The sequence below is a fragment of the Xylocopa sonorina genome, chromosome 2, assembly GCF_050948175.1.
Source record: "Xylocopa sonorina isolate GNS202 chromosome 2, iyXylSono1_principal, whole genome shotgun sequence".
Lineage (NCBI taxonomy): Eukaryota > Metazoa > Arthropoda > Insecta > Hymenoptera > Apidae > Xylocopa > Xylocopa sonorina.
In genome coordinates, this window is record NC_135194.1 from 7,277,596 (window position 1) to 7,293,713 (window position 16,118).

The window sequence follows — 16,118 nt, forward strand, 5'->3', positions numbered from 1 at the left end:
ACAAAAAAGGTGTGGTGTTCCATCAAGATAATTTCAGACCTCACACACGTTTGGCCACTCGTCAAAAGCTGTTGTAGATTGGGTGGGATATGTTGCCACATCCACCACCGGAAGCATCCAGAGATTACCTGTTTCGGTTTTTACAAAATTTTTAGACGGTAAAACTTTTACTTCAAAAGATTAAGACTTTTATAAGCGTGGAATTATGATACTACCAGAAAGATGGCAAAAGGTGTTGAATCAAAATGGTCAATATATAATTTAATCAAATATCTATATAGTATAAAAAAATTGAATTTCTTTTTTAATGAAAAAGACGAAGTTACTTTCCGAGCAACTCAATAATATCAGAGAACGTATTCACTAAAAATTGAATTACCTACTGCGGATATTATCTCAATTGCTGATAAGGTTTCGTCCGTGTTCTAATATGGCCTTCTTATCATAGATGTCGCGAAGTGTATCAAATAATGGACAGTACTAAAACCACTTAAACTCGTTTCCATGGAAAATGTATACTATTGACTTAATTTTCTTTCATATAAGTTTATAGCATTCGTAGGTAGTATCCTAGCACTTTACCAAACAAGCTCTCTTTAACGCTCCGTTCCAGTAAATTTTGCAATTTGTCAAGCATAGAAGGTTTTTTCGTAATAAAGGTAAGCGTTAATATAATCCATTATTCACTAATTTACGATTTAAAGTACCGACTTTGTCGATACAAAAGTAAAATTGAAGTTGAAATAGAATTTCTAATATCTTTATACAATATAAATTCGATAAATATACGCACCTAAACAGAATCTGCACAGACTGGTGGCTGTAAAACAGGAAGTGGCTCTACCTAGTGGTATCACTTTTCATTGGTTAACTAGGTTTGTACGATGTGGAACCGGAAGTATTAGAATTTAATAGACTGTCTATATAAGTATTAATTATTGACGAAATTATTTTCCATATGGCATACTTTAACACGGTATATAATGAGTCACAAAAGTCTGCGCATATCACAAAGAAAAGGAAAGAAAATAATATGAAAATAACTGAAACAATTAACAATACAATAGTTCCGTATCTCATTATCATAAATATTACTGTGCTTAACTACAGTGCTTAAAAAAAATTGCAGAAATACAGAAAAAGATTAACGCGCAATAATCTATAAACTTATATAATCCATAGCCTTAATAAACGTCTTTAGCTGCATATGTAGATCGTTCAGATCGTCCACCATGTCTCGTATCGATCAGTAAAAAGGCGATTCGATATCTTCGATCCCTTCCCACTCTACCCGCGGTACGTGGCAACGTAATCACGGGATGGCGAATGGGAGTCTATCGGCGATAATAGTATTCACGAGTCGGAAACAAGTCCCACAGGTTGAAATGATCAAAGTTCCACCGGCTACGTCATTGCCGGAGGCTGTCGCCGGCAATTTCCACCTAATATGTCTCGTGGATAGTACGGAATTGGCCGGAGGGCGTCTTTGATCTCGCGGCCCCCCGGAAACGTGGCGGTGGTGCCCGTCCACCTTCCGAAAACTCACCCTTCGAGTCGCACGCCAACGTACGTGCCACGAGGGTCGCTAAATCCAATTTTATTGTTTACACGCTCAGGAAAACCGGACTTACTCGATTCCGATCGTGAACCGTAAATAGTTCCATCGTCTCAATTTCGATTCTGTTCCAATCTGTCGCAATTATTAACCGTTTCAAGGCTGAATATTTTTCGTAAGATCGACTGAAGCGTCCCCAGCAAATCGTACATTTCTCGTTGTTACTTACTAGGGAAGAGAACAAAGTCAGTTGCTAATCGTAAGAAGCGTTCTTGCAATTGAATAAAAACTTATTAACCTACGAATTGCCTATTTTAAGTGACTAGAATTAGAAAGCTAAATCTAATATTATTTGACTATAAACTGACGTGGAAGATACGAGAGAAAAGTTACTTTCCATTTAAATAGAAGCAGAGGAAGCTGCGGATGAGCTGGTACGTCGATATCTAGAATAGGAAAAAAAAAATGGGCGGCTGAGGGGCGAAAAATTGACTTGGTGATCCACGGTTGGCACGATCATAGATCATTCCATTGTAGCGAAAGGGGGTGTGTGTACACATTATAACAGGGACATAATGGCGCTGCAATGTGTACACACAACGGGGACAGCGGCGACACAGAATGTGCGGTGTTTGGTCTCCATTAATATCGGATCGACTGGATGGTTACTGCAGGCCATCTCTAGTATCTCTGGCGCTTTTTTTTTATACGGCCATATGTCTCGTGCGTGGATCGCGTCCCGTTGCGGGCCGCTCATTTGTCAGCGTGCAATATGCCATTGTCGCGATTTGATGCCTCGCAGTCAAACCATGCACGCGATTCCAGTACCAGCCTACGTCTGCTCCTCGCGACATTTCCACGAGGAGTTGCGATTTTTCTCTGTTCATGAAATTTTTATAACTTTAATGTCAGAACGTTTGATTTACGGTTAAGTTCATAATTTTGTTAATTTTCTGTGCTCTTCGCTTGGTGAAGTAAGAATCGTTTTCGTAAACGAACGTCTTGTATGTCAAAAGAGATAATTTCATTGAGGCAGAACTGTATCGTTAGGCAATAGACGGATAGTTATTATTGATTATCTGAGTTTACAAAGGTTTTAGATATTGACTCCTGAATGAATCCGATATCGGCACAAAAGAATACGAGGGTGTAGAAATATTATACAATAAGGGCAAAGGGTTCCTTTGGGAGCATTTAAATAGGTCTGCACGAACCAGGGTGATGAGAATATATGTGAATTGCTAGATACGAGAATAAGTTTAGCTCACGAACGTTGAAAATGATTGCACCAACATTTCTCCCTTTTTTTAACAGTCTTTTTGCAAATTATTATTGCATACTCGCGAGTACAACAATCGTAAACCAATTACTTTATGGTTGACGTGAAATCAAGATTTCCACGAGCGAAGTTGTACATTTTTCTAGTAACATTTCAAGCTTTCCATTTTCCATAAAAATACGTTACGGTTCGATTGCGAGAGTAGACCAAAGAGAGTGGAAAGGAAGGGCGAGGCCCCATTTAACGTATAATATCAATGGGTGTAAGGCGATGATCGCATCACGTTAGCAGTGGAGCGTTCTATGAGCGGCCACCACCACCTATGGCCACCGTCTATGCGCGCTTAGAACCCCTTGGGCGTCTCTATGTTCCACGGCTGGAACCGTCACCCTAGCTGCGGTGCCTCGGTGTAAAATAAACGATACCTAATTACACGCGTCCCGTCTGCGTGAAAGCCGAACTCCGGCGAGCAAGTGCGTGCGAAGGTAGCCCCATCCCCTACCACCTCCCGCTTAATGGGATTACGAAATTACAATTTAGATTGATTGTCCGCGCACGACCGCCTCTGCAAGCGCTGGCACCTTCTCCCGTTTACGATCTATTTAAGAGGGGCGATTATGTCGATCACGGGTTAAAAACTGAACTGAGCTTCTTGGGAAGTTATTGAAAAATTTGGATGCTCGTGGTTCTTCTTATGGCGGCTTCTGTGATTCGTGGACACCTATGTTCAGATATTGTGACAGCTAATAGGGTGGCTTTGTGCATATGGGTGATAGAACATTTGGAGACTGCTTTCGGAGGTCGAAATAGGATGAAAGTTGCGTGTGAAGCTTCTCTTTTATAAAAAATAGAATTTACATTAAGTTTAGTTTACATTAACTATATAGTTGAGTTGAAAATGAAATTGCAAAAGTCGAATTGCAGATTGATACTGTATCTGAATTTTGTTATAAATATATTTAGATCGCCGTAAGTTGAATGGATGCTGCATTTAATATACGAATAAAAAAAAAAACGAACTTATATCTCCAGTAAAGCATGGACACTCGTGTCCGTAATTAACCATATTCCGATTTCCACTGTCACCAAATAACTCTGATACATCATAAAGTCGCGCCGCTAGAGCAGCGACGAAATTTCATCTCCGTTGATCTAGGCTTCGTAATTTTGCCGGTAATCCAGACAGGCGCAATTTCGGGGGACGATAAATTTCTGTTGTTCACCGCGGTCGTTTCCGGTGTTGTCAATTCCATTTAAAAATCTCGACATCTGGATACGCTCGGTAATATATGGAGGTGTCTGCGTTGCGGATCTCGTATATATATATATTTTTTTTTTTTTTTCCACCAGCTTCGCTTGCTGCCAAGAGGGTGACTCGCAGTGGGTGTGCCTGGCGATGATTAATTAGCGTTTGATGAATATGTATGAGAGAAAGGCAACCAACTCCGCTAACACGTACAAACAGGCAGCATCCCCTGCGTTACAATAACGCGGCCAACCCCCGTCGTATAGTTCGTTTCGAGCCCCTGTCTCTCTCGTTCTCTCTCCCTGCGGATAGCTCTTTCGCGCGCGCGCGCGCGAGCACACACGTCCTCCACAATTGCGGAACTCACCTCCACGGATTCTGCGGACTCCTCCGTGAGCTGTATAACAATGCGTTTTCGGGGAAAAATTTTTGTTACGGAACGAACGTCGACCCGTGACCGTCCATTATGATTTACGCGAACCCCGTACACACGGCCAGGCTGCACGGTGAATTTTGTTAAAATGCGCCGAAGGACGGCAAACATGTCAAGCTTGCTGATGGACGAAACATCGGTATCGTGTCTGATATTAGTTTGAAACGCGAGGGGTATAATTGATCTGGCAATAAACATACATATTTGCTTATCGCATACATCTCTACCATAATATCGTTTTAATTAGGCCCTGAATGTGTCTAGAATTAAATACATAAGACTAAAATTCAACACATGCGACTACATATCAAACGACTTGACGATTGATTTGTAAAGGATGCCACTGAACTATTTAACAGAATATTTGTACTTAAAATACAAAGAGGACCGACTTAAGCAAATACATTAATGTACGCAAAATCTTTTCATCAACTATCAAAAACAAAGCAAAATTCTCGATAACCACTTACAATGTCAAATCTTCGATCCGTCGTATGCGTAGCATTATTTTACAAAGGTAAAAATACATGAAAGAAAAAGGAAGCAAAGAGCGTAGCCGTACCAACGATAAACCATAGCACCCGCGCGGTATCGAACGCTTGACACATCGACTTTCCATGCTCTGTGTCCGATTGGTACGTGGGTGGTGCGTTCCACACCGATATCCATCAGTATCGCATAAACTGGGCAGTTGTATCGCGGCGAAATATCACCACCGTGGTGGGCCCGGGGGCGCGCGAGGGGTTTAGATTTCGGCGGAACGCGGGGTTGAAAGGTTGACGGTGCGCGGGCGCGGATTGTTCCGCGCTGCGAGGAGAACAATGCAAACAATGGCGGGGACGAGGCGCTGCGGTGAGACCCCGGCTTACGCGGTGAATACAATTACATTATGAACTCGATTACCATTTAAATGGAAACAAACGTGAAATGCTAAAATACACCGACGACTCTCTCTCTCTCTCTTTCTCTCTCTGTTCGTACGCCTCTGCTAGCCAGCGAGTCTGCCCTCCGCCTCTCGTCGCGGCGAGAGCGCGCGAAAATCTGCAACCGCCTCGTCGAGTGCTCGATCATCGGTATGCAAATAGCGTGCATAGGCGGGCACCAGCGGTGCGTGCAAAGTTTTGCTGGAAAAATATCTCGCGTGAAAGGATTCGCTTGGAAAATAAATGATTCTTTACGGCGGATCCGGCCTGTTTCATTTGATCTTTCGTGGTACGCGTTTTGGTGATTGAATATTAGTGGTATTTTGGGGTAGAGCTGGGGTTTCGTTGGGCTAAATGGTATTTTGGTGGAGAGAAAGTAAACTTAATCGATCATTACGATTGTATTAATACGATTTCCGTAGTTAAATAATTATTGGGAAGATCTCTTTATTTTATAGACAGTCGCTGGATGACCGATCGGAGAGGTCTCTCATTTTTATTTTAGCCACGTCTAGTCGCCATTATGCTTACTTTCTTTCGTTGTTATCAATCATTTTTGACTCAAAATCGTTTACATTTGAATTATATGTATCTTTAGTTACTTTTAATATTATCTATCATTAGGTATCTTTAACGTCATTGATTTTCAATATTTATTACTAATACTTTCTGCAGAAACTACAAAAAATAATAGTTACATACTTTTAATTTCATGTTTTGTATAAACCATACATAATTCAAGATCGTTATGACCAAATATAATTGTCCATTTAAATACTTTTTAAATGTTCTTCATTTCTCAGGTAGTGAATACTAGTCCACGTTACTTGCACGTTCGTCAAGTACATAACTTGGAATTTTTCTTATTGGTGATCGATAAATGTCTGTACACACACCGTTCACACGTGTCCCGTGTGAAATTCGCTGAAACTCCCTCCACCCGCGTCGATAGCCGTGAAACGAAAAAAAGATTTCCGCTTAACGTGTCCCATCGGCACCCCAATTCTAATTATTATACACTTAATTTCCTAATGAACCGTATCGAACTGCAGGGACGATGGAACGGCGTACTCGTGCACTGATTTCACGGGCCACCTGTCGCGTTGCTGTCCTACCCTCCCCATTGGTTTCGTCGAATTGGACACGCAGGGTGTAAGACATTATTCTACGCGAAGGGCCACGGGGGCTCGATGAAGACACGAGCATCATTTCTCAGACTGTGTTCTCCGACGAGATCCTCTTATAGGACGCTCTTCTCGGTCATGCGCGATCGACACTGAATTTTATTGAAAAACACGAATTCTTTTAACTGTGGGAACTCCCTGATGTGGATTTAAGCAGAAAACTTCCTGCGTAGCATTTAAGAGTGTTTTAAAGATGAATGTACATTTTCGAAAAGTAATGTGGTTGATAGAATATGGATACGAGCAGGGATAGAAATACTGTCGGATAAAAGCAGCAATTATTCTATATAATTTGTGATACGTAGTGGAATTTGCGATATTGGCTTATCAGTGTTTTATTCATTAGAAGAGAAAAAGAAAAGCGGAACGTTTCCAGATAAAAATTAATACGGAAGCTTGACTAATAAGAGATGACTTCTTCGCAATATACATTTTGAAATTCTTCGATCTCTTTTCGGTTTAATGTAACAATACGAAGAGCTTATTGAATCTTCAGTAACGTACCTATTTCGAAAAGAAAGAACGACTCCGAATTCCGCAGAAAGTACAGCGAAGCAACGCTCCCAACTGTGCCAGCATTCAGTAACCCAGGGGTGGGCATGTTCCTCTCCGCGGAATTCATAAAGGAATGAAAACCAGGGGCGTGTCGCTTGTACGTTTCTGTTTGGACGTTTTCGAACAAAGCTACACCAATATTTCTCTCGTTTCTAACGGTCATATGCTGCGAGATCCATACATCCCTCCCACCTATCGAACAAACAAAGTTTCACGCGTTCGTTCCATCCAATCGAACTAATTTTCACTGAACAACTCTCAAAGAAGAAGCGAATTTGATAAACGCGTCTCACTTGGAAAACGCTTGAAAAAGTAAGTCGAACCACTGTGTGCAGATAGAACGTCACGTTAATAGGATCAGCGATGGACAAGAGGACAGGGGGAAGGAAATTTCGATCCGAGAGATGGTTAAAGTCGTCTGTCTTTCGATATTGAAGAACCACCAGCGAGCATACGGCGGCGGGAGAAGGAGGGAGAAGGGAGAACGGGAATCCCTTCTGGATAGATAGGTGTGGTCACTGTCAGGAGGGTTGACAAAGGCTGACCAGGGGTAGAAACATTCAAATGGTAATCGCCGCGTTTCTAACATATACCGACCCTCCGGCACCCGTACTCGCGTTTAAGGGGGTGCCGGGCACCCCCTTGGTATACACACTGCACATTCGCACCAGAATCAAACCAAATATTGGCAATATCATCCCTGGCATTGCTCTCCGCGACCTGCCTCCTACGCTCGCTGGGAAACGATGTCCATTTGAATGCACGATTCCATTACCAACGCCGATATATCGGCCCGAGGATATTATGGGATTAGGATTTCTAGGGAAACCCGAAAGGAGGACTCGGAAACTCGGTCACGCAAAGGCACGCCGCGTTTTCTCAGATTTAATGACCGTGCTGATTGTAACGTATACGCGCTGCTTTCCCTTTCCCCGGATCTTTGTCATTTAAATCGTGAGTCTGCAAATAGAATTGAACGACGTTTACGTAGTCTCGGAAAATGGGATTTCGTTTTTCTTTTCACCCGACTGCGCTTCTAAATGTTCGATATATTGCACGGAGGTATTCGTCATCTCTTTTCTCGAGTCTGTTCGTTTTTATAATGCGCTGCGATTTTCTGATAGTTTATTACGTTATAATATTCGTATAATGCTTTTCGACTAAGTTTAGGGCTATTTCAATACATTTAAATTATAAGACAATATCAAATAGACGATTTTCAGAGATTAATACTAACTACCCTTAGTGTGAGCGTTTTTGAGCATGGACGGTCCTAAAATTTTCTTCTAAATGAGTAAGAACGGCACACTTTCGACGCTATTCGACCATTTTGTCGAAGTTATCTAGCCTCCGTTCAAACGGCTGCTTATTATCCGGTCTCACGCTATTACCAGAGATCAGATCGTCGGAACAATTATCTCGTAAAACGGTTGGCAAGGGTTTGCCGTTCGTATTCACGGATAGTTCCGTGATTCGCGATCGGTGTTGATTCAGCGCGTTGAACGTCGCACGTGCGCCGATGTAGACGTACGTAAAGCTCCCGCAACCCGAAGTTCAGCACGCGCCACGATTAAGCGATTACGCGATTACGCGTGTCGGTGCCTGTATCGAGACCGTCCCACCGAAGAAGAGGTCCATGGATGATACCATCTGAACGATCCCTGACGCGAAACATTCTTTCCTCGTCCGCAAACAATACCCTTCCAGGGCACTAGCGAACGCGTCTCTCCTAGAAGGAATTCTTCAACTTCAGACATCCCCTTTTATGACAAAAATAATAAATAAAATAAAATTCCAACGAACACGTTACTTCCGTTACAAGATCAATACGACGTCGTATTACACACGAGATCCTATCCCTTGCTCAGTTTTCGGATGATAACCATAAATCACGAGCAACGCTGCGGCACAATGCACCGCGTCTCTCTTTCGCGGATAACTGGAGAACATTTAAAATCGCATAACGCGTCCACGCGCTGAATCGGCTGGCTGTGAATCGGGCAGCGGGCAAGAATTAAGGGTGGTAGGAGTGATACGTGGCGGCGGCACGAGCCAACACGTGGCAGTGCCGCTTTATACAAACAGCATTATGCACGCTCGTGCTAACATAAATTACTGCGGGTTTAATATTGGACGTCGACGTAGCCCACGGCCGACCACCTCCTGAGTAAAACACATTAAATGCGGCTAACCGGGCACACTCGCTCTCAAAACTCGCTTCCTTTCGATCTCTTACCGATCTCGGGTGGCCTTTCACTGGTTTTACACCTGGCCGTACGGGAGGTCACGTATTTCGTCGCATTGCGATTTTTATTTCTCGATCTCGTCGATACAGGATGACAAAACGATGAGATACTTGATTGTTCTATAGTGGAACAACAGTTTTATATATTTTTGAACGTCTAACGAGGGGCAAGGCGCTAGGAACGAGATGACAAATAATATGTATGAGACGGAAGGGTTGAGAAGGCTTAAGAATTCATTAGAATTTGTTATATTTAATGTAGAGCATTTGCATGAGAAATTTTTCACGTTCTCAATTTTCTTTGAATGACAATATAAACTGTCGAATTAGAGTAGACACGTGTGTCACGATCCGTACTCTTGGACGCAATAATTTAGCCAACGATTCGTGTACAGAAGAATTTAAATGATCACCGTGTGGAGCACGGTACAAACAGCTGACTGCTTAAATGTAAATGAAGACAGAGAGGCGGCCGTGTATGAATGGCGGCATTCGTGGAAAATCTCGGTTAAATTTCACAATAAGCTCTTTCACGGCTTCTAAACGTGAAAGCGCTTGTAAGCGACTTTGGGGAGCCTTACGAGGCGCCCTTGGGAAGCAGCCTGGAGCGACTGTAAAGGCGAGAATGAACCAAAGGTGGCGGGGGAGAGTGGAAACGGCTTCGATAAGTGGACACCCCGTAGAAGATGACGGAATGCAGACCGCCTGCATGAATTGAAGCCGCTGGTTTATGAATGGATTTAGAGCGGAATCGAAATTCCTCCGTGTAAATGTTTCTGGAAGGTGGTTGATCTGCTCGATACCAGACGCGTTCTCCACTTTTCGGACAGGGAATCGAAACCGGATGTTAATCCTTGTGCCTCGCGGCGGAGGATCGAGGGAAGAGGAAAATGAAACGGAGATAAAATGATTTTTTAGATGGTTAAAAATTGGTATTGGCGTTTTAAGACCTGGGATAGAGTTGGTTCTGCAGCTGACCAAAAATCATAAACTATATATCGTGTACATATACTTTGTTTCGTAAATTTGAAAATTTGAATAATCGAAAACTCACGAATTCGAAACGCAATCAATTGCGTTAAAAATATATCGTTCTTTTCGATGAACCATATCCGTGCAGTTCACAGCACGATTCACATTGCGTTGCGTGGAATTCATTTATTTCACACGTTTCAAAGCGCGTCAGTTTTATCATGCCTTGATACGTAAACTGAGTGGCGTGATTTTAATACCCAGTTCGTTCTCCCTATACATTTAGGGACAGGTCTGCAGTTATAGCTCGTCTTAGGATGGCGGAAGTGACGTATATTCGAAATCCTTATCCTCTGCCGGATGTAGTTCGCGAAGGAGTATGGATACGACGGCCTGTACTAGGTAATAAAGTTTCACCGAAGGATAAAGACTGGAGCACCAAGTTAAAAGCTTACGAACGCCTCTTTGCGCATCATACGCTAAATAGCATACGGAAAGATCACAGACTTATGAGATCGCAGGTACCATTGCATACGTTAACCTACAATTGTTATCACTACCTCAATTTTACTATCCAAAAGAATAAATTTGATCGAACAACGATAGTTGACAATTATTATTATAAATTTCTAGGTACCAAACGATGCTCTCGATTTGGCGCTTACAACAGTGTACGTTCACAATAAAGACACATTGTTGCCCAAAGCTTACGTTCCCATACAACCGGAAACGTTAGGCAGAAGAACATGGCGTGTCTTAAAGAATCGAATCGAGGTAATCTATTCGAAAATGTTTAGTGTATTTTTTAAATAATTTAAGAGCGTGTTCTAATTTTTTTTTCCTGATTAATTAAGGTTCATCGGACACCAGACCTTTCCTTGGAGGCAGATGATCCGACGTCGTTGTTCTTAAAAAGGGCAGAGTGTTATCCTGGCCCGGTGCCAGAAAGACGAGTTCACCCGAGCAACGTGAAATTAAATATCACCGGACCTCACTCGGTTCAATCTAATCCTGGGTACAGTCGCAAAATCGACGGAACTTTTTACAGTATTTAAACAGTACTTAAGCACGGATCTCCGCGGTGTTTGATAGTAAAACTCGGCCGGGAAAACTGTGTTAACAATCGTGTTTGAAGAAATTAAATCAATGGTTTTACGATTATCATCAGCGCTGTCGATTGCCTCTTCTCTGCTTATAAATATTGTCGTTCTTGATGTTCCCTTTTCGATCAATTCCCTCGACGAGTCTATAAATTCCCGTTCGATTATCGCTCGATCGTTTTACTAATTTTCTTAACAATATTTACACTTTAAATAGTAACCGTTTGTATTCTAAGATTTTATAAATGTATTATTCAGTGCAGTGTAATAATTGAATTAAATGCTTTTGGCCGATTATAAAAATATTTCTGCTTTGCATGGTACATTTTAAAAATAATAAATCCTGGACCAAACTTTAACCAGTTAACCGTGGAATTTAGTTTCAAAAAATCACCACAGGGTGCGGAATTAAAAACAAGCAACGACGTGTATACACGTCGAACGCAGGGCAAATGGTACTATTACACATTTTACGAAAAACGAGGAAGGATTACATTGTTATTCGTCAGAAAAACTAACAATTCGTTTCTGAATACGTTATTCTTACTAAAAGCTTGAAAATTGTCAAAAAATAATAAAATATATAAACAAGAAAAATTGAAGATAGCAAGAATAATCAAGAAAAATAAGAAAATAGTTTACAAAATTTCAAGCTATGTATATAAAGGGAACATACCACCAAATAATATTCTTATTACATTTTATTGGGATTTCGAGTTTTTATGGTGAATGGTAATTTTTTATTTTACACGATGAGTATACACGTGAAACGCACCGCAGTAGAGATTTGGTCCGACGAGTATACACGTCGAACGCACTTAACTGGTTAAATACTCTACTCCGCAAATTTCTCGCTTTCTCGCACTACCAACGAACCATCGAAAGTGTTTGCAAGCTAATACAATAGTTACCCTCGATCCGCGACACCCCCTGAACCGATCATATCGGCCGCGAGCGTGTTGACAAATTTGTTCGGTAGATATCTGTACGACATCGTAATACAGTGGCTCTCTCGACGGAATCTTCAGCAGCGATCTGCCGCGCGCAGCCTCGATTTCGCCCCTTCGGACACAACGATTGACAAGGAACGAGAGGCGAGAGCGTGAGTCAGTGCACGGTGCGTTCTCACTGTCGAGCAGCCGAAGGGACAGAATGTCCCATTACCCGGGTAATCCTTGTTTGTAATAAACCAGCACCCTGCTGCCTGGGCGCAGGGAGGGAGAGGGTGGCTGCCACCCTCGCCGCATAACGTCGCGGAGGTGGAGCCGTCTCCGTACGCATATGCTCCTCATGGAATATCATTTATGTTTCACCCCGTGCAGACGTCTATCTTGGTCCCCCCTTTTTGACCTGCTCTCAACCCCTCTGGCACCCTCTTCCAGTAAGCAGCTCGATCCTTATACATACGCGTAATCCGGCCATGATTGTCGCGGCGGCCGCCTCGTCACGAGCACCTCCTCCTCGACTCGTGGCCCAGCGTCGCGTTTCCTCTCTTCTTTCTTTTTTTTTTTTTCTCAGCCTACCACCACGATCCTGTTATCTTTTTAACGACATTGGGAAGGTGAATTGAAGGGTCGCCAGATTATTGTTTCACTTCCAGTTGGAGACTCTGGTTCGGTGGAATTGGCGGGATGCGAGGTTCTAAAAGGGTTCGAGTGCGATGGGAATTTGAGGGTGCCTAGCTATTCGAGTAGAGAACATTGTGCTGTTTGTACGAGTATTTTTATACGAGTAGAATAGAGAGGAACGAATGTAGGAGTTTGTTGGCAGCTATGGTGTATAGCGAGATATTATCATAAATATTAGAATATGCTTATTTAAATGGCATAAACATTTGAAGAATATAACAGCATTAGAATTCAAGATTATTATTAAAATAATAGACAACATCAAATACTAACGTATATTAATTTATTTACAATTGAATTGTGCATTTAATTAATAAAATGATCTTCTGAATATCCTTATCTTTCTGTCGAGTATTGTTTAAATAATCGTGTAAACATTGCTCGTTCACGGTGAATCGAGTAAACTCACCCCGCGTGGATTACGTCGCGTCGAATGACTATCGATGCGGATCTTTTTTTTCTCCTCGGTTAGGGGCGCACAGAAAGTGGCTCGAGTAAGGGTGGAGCGATCTCAGGCGGTGGTGGGTAACGAGCGAGGTAACCAGCCAATTACTTGGCTGAGCGGTTTTATTTGTATTTAATTCTTATTTAATTTACTTTTTACGGCGGCCTTCTTCGGAAGCTCCGTTAACGAAATGGAGGTTCCCTACGTCATTGTAAATTCGCGGAATCGTAACATCGATGTAATTAATTTAAACGTACGCCGTCAACTATTTTTGTCGGTTATTCGTGCACCATACATTGATCTTAACACTACGAAGTTAATTTTCGAACGAAGAAGCGAATGTGGTTTTCGATTCGATGGACGTAGCTTTAATTTGTTATATCGCGATACGTATTTCGCGAATGATCATCGATTTCCTACGTATTCCTTTCGATTCCTGCGCGCATACGTTTGCTCGGAAGGAAATTCCGTGTAAAAGTCGTAGGGAAGTCTCATTGATCCCTCTGGGATGAAGTTGTTATTCCAGTGAACTTGTTACGTTATATTTATCAGCGCGGCGCACACTGGCACCACGCGTCGAGCTTTATCGTTCCTTTCGGTACCATTTTTGCTCCCTCGACTTTATTCGCCTATACGTACTGTCAAAACAAAGCCGCAAACGACGTTATAAAGGACAGCCAGAAATAGGCTGTATTATACGAATGACGCCAGTGATTTTTCTTGACGTTCAGTTTTCTAGACGCATAATCGACGCGGGAAACGATCGATAGCCATATGATGTAGACACTGACATAAATTAAATTTTTTTAATTTAATTAACAAACCGTAATAGTGGAAAGAATATTCAATACATTGCAAATATCACGACAACTGTTTTAAAAGATATCTGCAAAAGACTTTCGCATTCTACCCTCTTTTACTGTTTTAAAAATAAAAATAAACTGCTAATTCCGCTCGTTTGTAAAATTATATAATTCCATTTAACTTATTATAATTTTAATTTTGTCAGGACGCGTATGAGATTTGTACGTTCCACGAATACTAATTATAACGTAAGTTTGCGTGTAGGTAGTGCCAGTTTGTTTCAGTGGAGCAGGAAATCGTAAAAATTTAATTGAGTTCGATCTCTCCAGTTTGTAAGAACAAACACGAAAGGAGCCCGGAAGGTACGTGCTTAATCAAATAGTGGAGCGTTCGTGGTTGGAAATTTACCCTCTATTCCAGTCGATCCGGTTTCTCAGTCCCTTTAATACAGAGAAAAAGCCACCCTCCTTCTACGAGGTCAGATCTGTATGAGTGGTGGCTTACGAAGCTTATTTTTTAATTTCTGTTCAATATGTTACAACGCCACTCGAGTGTTTGTCCAACGTTTTAAAGTTATTTCAAAACAGCCCGCCACCAGCGTTTCCGCAGGGGTGATTCCGCGCTTCAATTGTCTTTTCTATTAGAATAGGGGAGAGTGAAATCACGGTCGGGTGTTCGCTGATTCTGTGAGAACGCTCGACGCTTTTACGTCTTTCTTGTTATTTAAACAAACTTACCGTATTCTCACATTCCAAATGTATCTTTGCACGTTCAAATTTCCGCCTCGCAAATCACTTAAACTTATTCCCTAAGATTGCAAACCTGTTTATTTGTATTAACATGGAGCGAACAGGGACAGAAATCTACCGTTCGAATAACAAAATATTTAAATAACGAAACGAAAGATTCTACAAACACCGTTCTCACACCTCAGCCATACTTGAACCAAAAACAGAAAACAGACAATCAATTCTACACGAAAAATTCATCAAAGTCGATTTCCTGTTTCAACAGCGGCGAAGTCAAACAACCAAACAACACCTCCACTCGCTGCTCCTCCCGTCTCGCATTTTCCGCTCTATTTTCGTGACCCGTCTAATACAAAAAACTGTTACCTATCGTTATTGCTTCCTGCGCGTCTCTCCACGGTTTTTTTTCCCTTTCTTCGTCGGGCGGAAGGAAAAACCGGATTATAAAATGAAACTGGCGAAAGAGGAGAAAAAAGAGGGTGAAAGAGAGAAAGAAAGAGAGAGAGGGGGGAAGAGCACCGCCTCTAAACGACGGTGGAAGGTCAAGCCCGAGATTACGAAAGGCTCGTGCGACGTTTGCTCGTTAATTAGGGAGTTCTAATTATAGTAAATGCGTGAGCGGAGAAGCAAGGTACGCGGAGATCGTGCCACGGCAGAAGCTCCGGGGATCAAAATGCAACCCTCCGCGAACGAGCCAAGATTACCTTCGAGGGTCCTCGCCGCCCTCTTCGCTAAGGCCAGGCCCAACCTGCGACGACGACGAGCCCTCTCTCCCTCTCTCTCTTTCGTCTCGAATCTATTCTATTCCCTAATGCTCTCAGCCACTCTCTCCCAGATATCACCTAAAATAACATCGGCCTGTAACCGCGCTTCGAGAGGATAAATTTTACCGCCCCGTGTCTAACAAATGGATTACTATTTACGTAGACGCCCGCTAATCCCTCTTCGTTACGAGCTCGAACATTCTCTCCGATTATCGCGCCTTGATTTCAGTTCGGTC

General features: G+C 42.3%; 1 protein-coding gene across 1 annotated transcript; it reads left to right on the forward strand.

The window, feature by feature from the left end:
* The first annotated feature begins 614 nt into the window (after window positions 1–614).
* On the forward strand, window positions 615–11,620 carry LOC143433350 (cilia- and flagella-associated protein 276). Its single transcript, XM_076910668.1, has 4 exons — window positions 615–659; window positions 10,679–10,913; window positions 11,026–11,166; window positions 11,247–11,620. The coding sequence occupies exons 2-4, from the start codon at window positions 10,710–10,712 to the stop codon at window positions 11,445–11,447; spliced, it is 546 nt and encodes a 181-aa protein (XP_076766783.1). The 5' UTR covers window positions 615–659; window positions 10,679–10,709; the 3' UTR covers window positions 11,448–11,620.
* Window positions 11,621–16,118: the final 4,498 nt, after the last annotated feature.

What these genes read in the sequence shown, in the direction of transcription:
- LOC143433350 (XM_076910668.1), top strand. Translation starts at nt 10,710, where the DNA reads ATGGCGGAAGTGACGTATATTCGAAATCCTTATCCTCTGCCGGATGTA. An exon ending in ACAGACTTATGAGATCGCAG is followed by an intron (nt 10,914 to 11,025) that starts GTACCATTGCAT and finishes ATAAATTTCTAG; the next exon opens with GTACCAAACGATGCTCTCGA. An exon ending in TCTTAAAGAATCGAATCGAG is followed by an intron (nt 11,167 to 11,246) that starts GTAATCTATTCG and finishes TGATTAATTAAG; the next exon opens with GTTCATCGGACACCAGACCT.